This window comes from Pundamilia nyererei, unplaced genomic scaffold (assembly GCF_000239375.1).
Source record: "Pundamilia nyererei isolate P.nyererei 1_Seehausen unplaced genomic scaffold, PunNye1.0 scaffold00026, whole genome shotgun sequence".
Taxonomy (NCBI): Eukaryota; Metazoa; Chordata; class Actinopteri; order Cichliformes; family Cichlidae; genus Pundamilia; species Pundamilia nyererei.
This window is the reverse complement of record NW_005187427.1, coordinates 3,977,327-3,986,181: the sequence shown is the minus strand read 5'-3', so window position 1 is coordinate 3,986,181 and position 8,855 is coordinate 3,977,327. Positions and strand designations below refer to the sequence as shown.

The following is an 8,855-nucleotide window of genomic DNA, read 5'->3' as shown; positions in this document are numbered from 1 at the left end:
GCACACACACACACAATCCTATGCCTTTACCAGTATTAAGATCTTGACTGTTTATATCTCCAAAAGTGGGCAGTTACAGTGGTCTAGTGATCAGAGCTTGATGGATGGTTGGTGAACTTCCCATTTAATTTGATCTTCCTTTTGCAGATGGAGTTCTGGGCAGGCTATATCGGTAAGACGAACAAAGTACAAGTTCTCATGTTTGCTGAGAATTTATAGCACACAGTCTTCTCTAAACCTGCGGTGTGATCTGTCGTGTGTAGATGGCGACCAGTGTAAGCCACCCCCCTGTCAGAATGGAGGTGTGTGTAAAGATGGGATCAACGGTTATCTTTGCTTGTGCCAACCAAACTTCAGTGGCAAGAACTGTGAGACTGGTGAGTGTGGATCTGAATAACTCGGCTGAAACAACGTTTGAGCTAAGGCCATAAAGTTTTGTCAACGAAAGCTAATTCTGTTTTCCTGACTTTTTCCAGAAGTGAACAAGCAGTGTTTGGTGAACAATGGCGAATGTTCTCATTTCTGTGTAATGAAGGCTAATCAAGCTGTGTGCAGGTGTGCAACTGGTTACATACTTGGGCCAAACAAGAAGAGCTGTGAGCCAATAGGTAAAACCACACACAGCATTTAGTGCAGTGCTCAGAGCGTTTCGTTTTGTTTTGTTTTTTTCTGCACGAGTCTGACTTCATTCTGACTTCAACTACAATACAGGTTTTACATATGAAGACATAATAAAAAAAACCTTATCTTTATCAGGTTTTAATATTTGCTAAATACAGTTAGAAAAAAAAGACTGAACACCTATGGCTTGTTTAGAAGCCTCTAAAGAGCATGGCAGTAAAGCATGGCATTGGCTATGATTTGGGCTTGTTTTGAAGCAGATCATCTGAGTCCCTTGTAGTCACTGGGTCAACCATGAACTCCTCTGTATACCAAAGTGTTTAAAGCCAAGTGTGAGGCCATATGTGTCCAGAAGAATGATCCTGAGCAGAGCAGCAAATCTACAACAGAATGGCTGAAAAAGAAAAGAATCAAGGCATCGCTATGGCCCAGTCAAAGTCCAGAACTCAACCTGATTAAAATGCTGTGGTGTGACAGTAAGAGAGCTGTGCATAAACAAATGCCTGCAAACTTCAATGAAATGAAGCAACGTTGTAAAGAAGAGTACTGAGATACTGATAAAGCCACAAAGAAAAACCATTAATTTAAGATATTGCTGCTAATGGTGGTCTGGAAGCTACTGAATCACGGAAGTATATAGTTTCTTTTATATTGCGTCTGCATTTCGGCTTAGTTTTTGTTACATAAGTAATGACTTGGAATAATATTTCATTTGTTGTTGTTTATCCATGGTTGTATTTACCTCATTTAAAAACCAAGTACAGATTAGTTAGCTTTTTACGATGTCCTGATGCATGAAACCTTAGAAAGGACGAACCGTGTAGTTTCCTTTTTACCATGAATACATGTAAATTTTGTATTCCACAGAGAGGCAACAATCATAAAGAAAATAAACTTTCATGTAAATATTCATGATGATTGTTCAAAATGCAATTGTTCCTCCTCATACTTCTCCTGAAGTTGTCTTCCTAACACGTCTCCAGTGGAAGTGGTGGGGTGCAAAATTTATAGTTCTCATTTTTACGCTCGTTCATGCTTCTGCAGCCGGACTAAGTAAATCATATGAACGGGAAAAAATTCTTTTCTTTTATCACAAAAAACATTCAGGGAACTTAACAGTAATCACATTCATCTATGATACACTGCTTAAACATAATATAACTGGACTTTGCTAAAGATGAAGTGTTCAAAGGGAACAGAAAGGAAAGAGGTATTTTTCTTTTCTTTTTTTTCTTTCTATTTTTGGGTCAGCAATCTGCACATGTGAGAAAAAATCAGAAGAACTATAGTTCCAACCCCATAAAAAATGACAATGTAAAATTTAAACAAATCTAGGAGGCAGAAATGTAATATTTTCCCTATTATTTCACTTTTATTTCTCCAGAGCCATTCAGCTGTGGTCGTGTGAATCTGTCCTCCAGCTCTCTCACCAGGTCCATTCTCGAACCAAGATCGTCAAACTTCTCCTACAACGATACCCGAAACGATTACTTCTATGATGAAGATATATCAGAGTATGATTATCTGAACCATCCCATGACCGACTCAAACCCGAGCAATGACTCTCTGGACTCTGAGGCTGTGATTGGCCGTCGACATGTGAGAAGTGTCACCGATACACCAAAAACAAAGACACAGATGTCGTCCTGGGGGTATGCCACACTCCCCAATGTCACAGCTCAAGAGAAAACTGACCAAAGAATTGTGGGAGGAGATACGGCCATTCCTGGAGAGATACCTTGGCAGGTACTGTGATATAGGCTGGAGAGGGAAGAGCTGGGGATGCAGTGAAGGCCAATATGTGAAGAACTGGAACCAAAAATCCCAGCAGGGCAAGAACATTTGCACAAGTTTTAGATGTAGCTGTAAAGTAAGACGTAAGCTGTAATCCTTGAATAGTCAGCAACTTTTAAATCTGTGCAATAGTTTAAATAGAAAGACTTTTGAATAGACTTTGACATTTAAACTTGCACTTGAGCGCCAGGTTTAATAAAGATGTATTAGAGGTGTAAGTCTAGTGTTTGAAGCCTGTGCCATGCAGAGAGAACGTGCTGCTTTTGAGTGTTTTTTGTTTTCAGTTGCTCAAAAAATGTGCAAGAAATGGTGGGTTCTTTAAAACTGCTCTTCTGTTGCAAGTTTTCTTTGCCTTTCTTTCTGTGTTTGAAGGTGGCCCTGATGTCCCGCCCAGACAGCGTGCAGAGAGCGCGGCCCTTCTGTGGCGGATCCCTGCTCGCTGACTTATGGGTCATCACTGCTGCCCATTGTCTGTGGAACAACGATGGCACAGAACGTAAATTCTTCATCAGAGTTGGTAGGAAGAACAAAGACTACTTGCATTCTTTAACATTAAATCTTTCACTTGAACTAAAGTACAGATAATACTGTTTTGTCCTAAAGTATTAGGGATCAGGCAAATCCTTTTTCGTTTCAGCTTCATGACTTTTTAACAAATTATGTTTCAATTATGTTTCTTTAATGTTTTTTTTTTACAAGTTGTCCAGTACTTTAGACTTTGCTTCCTTGTGCAGAAATTTACATTATCTTAGAAAATCTTTATCTTAATCTATGCTTCCAGGTGAACATGATGTGAACAAAGATGAGGGTCCAGAGCGAGACCATGAGGTGGCCGAAAGGCATCCCCACCACAAGTATGATTTCAAGACCTCACCATATAACCATGACATTGCGCTCCTAAAGCTTGGCAGTCCAGTGGACTTGTCCAACAAGCGGCGTCCCATTTGCCTGGGCCCCAAAGACTTCATACAGAACATTGTGAGAGAATCCACGGTCTCCCTTGTGAGTGGATGGGGCCGGATAAGGTTTCAAGGCCCCGAGGCCACCAAGCTCCAGAAGCTGGAAGTCCCCTATGTGGACCGCACCAAATGTAAACAGAGCAGCCGAGACCATATCACCCGATTTATGTTCTGTGCAGGCTTTGAAAGTGAACAGAAGGACTCGTGCCAGGGGGACAGCGGTGGGCCGCATGCCACCAATTACAAAGGAACTTGGTTCCTGACAGGCATCATCAGCTGGGGAGAGGAGTGTGCCAAAGACGGGAAGTATGGCATCTATACCCGGGTCTCACACTACTACAAATGGATCAGTAACGTAACACAGATCAATATAAACGATTAACAGGATTCATGAATCAGCTGTAAAAATAAACAAGTAGCATGTGTTGAGTTTAGCCCCCGAGGAAGTGAATGAAGTGAGAAATCCCCCGTGTTCTTTTTTAGTACCTCAATAAAACATATCAACTTATCTGAGTGTTTGAGTATCATATGATGATGACAAACATGATTTAAGCAAATTTGCATCAACAGGAAGCTCTATATGAATACCCCATTTTATCAATGAAATGAAGTGGTAGTGAATTTTGCTTGGCCATTATCCTGCTCTAAGACGCGCCATAACACTAACAAGAGGATTATAGACGTATCGTTCAAGCAAAGGCTATACAAAAGGGACAAATCACATCAGTCAAGCTGAAACAAGTCCAGTGTTTATATTTTCAGAAAATAATTCTATACATAATCAGTATTATTTTAAAAAATACAGTGCAAATAAGCAAAAGCAGCAAACACCAAGTTAAAGCACTGCCACGAAAAACGCTAAAGCCTAACTGAACTAATCCATTAATAACTTCTGATGTTACAGTGCAGCCAGCGCTGGGTGGATTTCAAATCAATTTAAAGTGATGAAATGTTATTTAGTATTGCGTATCAGTGAACATGCTTCATTTGGATGGTCGAGCGCTCACTGTCAAACGATTCAATGCTCCCACTGTGGGTGCTGAATACCGTGAAAATTAATCTTTACTTAGTGTATAAGCTAATGTTGGATTTACTGCTACTACAAGGATTTGATTCAAATATTCTTGCAATAAATTCATTTCTTCACTTGATAGCAGAGTATGAGCGTCTGTCCGTCCAAAGCAGTACCACCATTCAGACTAAAACACTGACTAAAATGGTGTTTAACGTCTACAGTTTCTATTTTTAATGTTTATATGGTCACAGTCTGCTGCAGATGTCTAAATAAGCTGCCAGCAACTCAGATAATTACACTACATCAGTCAGAGATGAGCTCTCAGCTCATTTCCAGTTGAGTGGCAGTGTTTTTGTGAGCACTCTGCATACTTCACACACTTTTCTGGGCAGCTGTAAAACAAGGCAGTTCAAAATGCATTTCCATATTCTCAATGAACCCCCTCAAATTTCATATTCACAAATATGCTCAGGTGACAACTCCACATTATTCTTTTTAAAGGCAGTACCAAACACTGAGCATCGTTTCTCATTGCAGGTGGAAATAAAGCTGCAGTCATATGTAGGGTGTAAGATACCCGTGCACAGCAGCAAGCAATCAATCAATATGGTAAAGCTTGACAGTGATGAGGGTTTTAGCTCTAAAAGACTAGATGATGGAAAAGCTACTGAATCAAATGAATAAAAAAAGCATAGCAGAGAATATAACTTTCATTAAAAACTATATTATTACCATAAATAACAGCGACCTCGTCCTAGTATAGACTCTTCATAAAAGAGTGAATCACACTGCAACTGAAACTTTCACCGATGCTTTTTTTCAATAAAATACAGGAAATATTTAAACTTGTCATACCAGGAGAGGATCTGTTCGTATCAGTGTTCCTGGACTCCAAAGCACACAGTAGCAAGGATGTAGGATTTAGACCTAATTTAATCTGGTTGTTCAAAGTGCACTGACAGAGGTTTCTTGTTCTTTTAATTGTGATCAGAGATTACAGGAGAAGGACTTTGAGGTCGAGGCCTTTGGTGTCCTGTTATGACCCGGGGCAACATTTTGTGTATTGCATTTGGTCTTCCACAGTTTGGGGTGGCACCACAAGATGATGAATTGATTCACTTTGTCATATACTGTGTCAATAATAACGACTACGAATGTTCTCGTTTTCTAAATTTTTGGCAGATTGTTTATAAAAACTTCAAACTCCCAAACTAACTTTCAACAATGTTTTTATGCCTCTGCCTTTCCTGCTATGACACGTCACTAAAGGGACCGATTATTCTCATTTCCAGCTCCATATGTTTTATTCTTGGAATCTACTTAAGCAGCTTGGTATGATTCAAAGTTCAGAATAATCATTTATCTCATACTAATTACACTAATAGTGCAGTTTCCTGTCCCATCCCTTTAAGCTAGCTCGTTTCTCATTTGCACATCATAAACATCAAACCCATTCTCACTGATGTCATTAGGAGCTGAGAGTAAAAGGAGCTGTATGAAACCAAGCATTTGGAGCTATTTGAAGCCTTATCTTTTAGCTTACAGGGATTACTCTGGCCATGCTTAATATGAGTAGCACTGCTGTATCAGGTAATTGTTTAAGGAGAGAGAAAAATAAAGCATAATCGGTCCCTTTTAATTAAGCTAACTGTAAACATGGGTATGCAGTGATTTTTTCCCACACTATGAGCACTGAGTGTCAAATTGTCTAGAGCTAGTATGAAAGCTGAAACCTGGAAAACTAAAATGCCATATTTTCATTTTTTTTCTTATTTTGTTTTCTTTTTTTTATCACATAAACAAAACTGACAGACATTCAGTGTTCACTTTGGCTGCTAAGAGGCGGCGACGACGTAACCAGGGCATTTCTGCATGACAGTTAGCTTAGCTGTTTGGCACAAGAACAGTAATGATATGTTGGTAGACATGATGTTTCATAAGAAAATAGAAATTATACAGCTTGACGTCTAGAACAAAAGTCCACTCTGAACATATAAATAAAAGCCCCTGTTTAAAGTCTTCAGTCCAAAATAATCTGATGTACTGCTGCCGGAGAAGGCAGAGCAAAGGATGGCTTGTATGTGCTTTCCACTGTTAAAGTCTTCTGAGGTTCTTTCTGGAGGTCACAGTCTTCAGAGGTGAAACTCTCACAGCAGTTTGAGGAGTAAAGTCTGTGGCTGATGTTGTGCTTCATTCTGATTGACAAACAGATTCAGATGACCATTTTTTCAGGAAGTTGATGGAATATATAAGTCTGTGTGTGTCTGTACACATGGAAGGATATTCAGGCAAAGTGTGAGGAACAAACAGGCACACTTCTTCATTCATCCTCTGTCCTGATTGGCTCTCAGCACGTCTCTCCCAGAATCCTATGCAAGTCCTCGGGTAGGACGCGGCCTTCTTCGCCACGACTTATATTTTTCACTATCCTGCAGTTATACACAACGCAGAAAATCTTTTTAAACATCTCAACATTTGAAAATGGTTGAATTCAAGATTTCTGAAGAATGTGGCCTGTCTTACCACATTCCTGATGAATCCTCATGCAGCAACTGGATGACATCACCACAGTTAAAGATGATGTCATCGGAGCTGGCCATGGTGCTCTCTACCATCACTCTGTACCTGCCCGCCACCTGGAACAGAGTAAAAACAGTTAAACCCTGAGGGAACAGTGTATTCAACCCTTTGCCACATGAATGAATAGACAAGACAAATACATATTTACTCATTTAGGAACTCATAAACCACCACAGGCCGCAAAGAGCATCATCGCACAAAGTATCAGTGTACAATAGATGATACGTCAGTCACAGTGTCCTTCATAGTCATATTGGATGGGGGAAAAATATCAAGAAGGCAGGTCTTATCTAATATCAGTCTCCAGTAGGAGGTAATAAAAAGAGGAAGATGAGGAAGACGAGGAAGGAACTGCCAGAAAAGAAAGCTGGAGGATCTTTTTAAAAAACAAAGACATAAGACTTATAGCTCTTATCCTAATGATATTTTGAATTCTGGTGTAAGAAAATGTCAGGCTGGATGCCACCACTCATTTGAGGGAGGTCTTCTAGGTTCAGGTAGGACCTTCCACCTGCTGTAGCTGCACAGCTTAATGTTCATAGTTTTCCCTTAAAGAGGCGGTAGGCTTCATGCAAACACAAAGAAACAAACAAAAAATAAGAGCTAGAATTTTAAAAGCTTTAGTAAGTCCCTCCCATCAGGCAAGCATATTTAGACTGCTTTTAGTAGTCAATGTTCTCTGCATAACCACATCTCAGTTTCTGTGTGAACTCTGTGCATATCTCATGTGACAGTAACAAAATCTCACCAGTGGGGCAGGCTGGTCCTCATCCTCCTCCTCTGAGTCTGATAAAGTGGAGAGGTCTGTAGCACCCCAGTCCTCCAGGCCCTCACAGATTGCCACTGAGTGAGCATTCACAGGCCAACCTACAGATGAAAGACAGCTAAAAGAAGTGAAGTGAAACTGCAGAATTTTTCTGTTTCTTTGTTTTGTAAATGAGAAAATTGAACAGTTAAGTGTTAGTAATGAAATACTCATGGTAAAAAATAAAGGTCAGTAAGGTCATTTCCAAAAAATCTGAAGTCCATCATTCTACACTAACAAAGGTTATCCACAAGTGGAAAACATGCAATACAGATGCTAATCTTCCCAGGGGTGGACATCCTAGAAAATGTTCACTAAAGTGAGACCATGCAATGCTGAGAGAAGCTGCAGAATACCCATGTTAAATGTTAAAGTTCATGACAGTGCAATTAGAAAAAGGGGGAAACCTCTTATCTCTAAAATGATGGTAGGGCATGATAAAAAAATCAAATACAGCATATCGGCACAAACACCTCAAATTGCGGTTTCAGGGTTAAGGTTACAATTAGGTTATGGTTAGGTTTAGGGTTAAATATTCATTTCTTATGGTTCAGGTAAGTGGCTAGGGAAAGCTCCTGTCGATTTGATGTCCTCACTAAGGTGTAAAAACAAGTGTGTGTGTTTGTATTCCATTTGTCCAACTCACTGCGTCGCGGTGAATGAACCACAGGATCAGAATGGGCGGGGCTAGTGTGTAGCGACTCCTCCCCTCTGGGAATGTGGGAGTGGCTTGTTGTAGAGGAGCTGTGAGGAACAGGGAGACACGCTGAGCAGCCTCCCACCGGCACGCTGCCCCACGACACACACATCTCTGATGCACTAAACCACATCACAATGGGAACAAGACCAACGAGCACAACAAACAAAACAAACAACAACAACGACATCCACGGTGTCACAAAACGAGCTGTTACCTCAAACACAGTCTGTAAATTAACACAACATTCCACTCAGGTTACAGTCACATATATTTCAGCGCCTGATTTCAAAGGATGTTCGAGGTTATCACATGAAAATCATTTATATCATAGATCGCTGCAATATATGGAAATATTATTTCTACAATATTCTACACAAACAC

The 8,855-nt window shown here is 40.1% G+C and overlaps 2 protein-coding genes across 4 annotated transcripts in view; one reads left to right on the top strand and one right to left on the bottom strand.

Annotated features, from left to right (window-relative positions):
- f9b (coagulation factor IXb) overlaps positions 1 to 3,865 on the top strand; it is a 21,853-nt gene extending 17,988 nt beyond the window's left edge. Inside the window, exons 3-8 of the mRNA XM_005727840.1 lie at positions 148 to 172; positions 264 to 377; positions 477 to 608; positions 2,006 to 2,367; positions 2,788 to 2,932; positions 3,197 to 3,865. Of these exons, the coding sequence (XP_005727897.1) occupies positions 148 to 172; positions 264 to 377; positions 477 to 608; positions 2,006 to 2,367; positions 2,788 to 2,932; positions 3,197 to 3,756 (1,338 nt within the window). The 3' untranslated portion in view covers positions 3,757 to 3,865. The remainder of the gene's footprint in view (positions 1 to 147; positions 173 to 263; positions 378 to 476; positions 609 to 2,005; positions 2,368 to 2,787; positions 2,933 to 3,196) is intronic.
- Positions 3,866 to 4,169: 304 nt separating this feature from the next.
- Positions 4,170 to 8,855, bottom strand: part of mcf2b (MCF.2 cell line derived transforming sequence b) — an 18,409-nt gene continuing 13,723 nt past the window's right edge. Inside the window, exons 23-26 of one of the 3 annotated variants that reach the window (XM_013909469.1) lie at positions 8,421 to 8,593; positions 7,718 to 7,836; positions 6,913 to 7,025; positions 4,170 to 6,818 (exon numbers count right to left, since the gene is read on the bottom strand). In XM_013909469.1, coding sequence (XP_013764923.1) covers positions 6,737 to 6,818; positions 6,913 to 7,025; positions 7,718 to 7,836; positions 8,421 to 8,593 — 487 coding nt within the window. In that variant the 3' untranslated portion in view covers positions 4,170 to 6,736. Of the gene's footprint in view, positions 6,819 to 6,912; positions 7,026 to 7,717; positions 7,854 to 8,420; positions 8,594 to 8,855 lie in introns of those variants that run through there. The other 2 variants (XM_005727841.2, XM_013909470.1) reach the window with 2 other exon arrangements.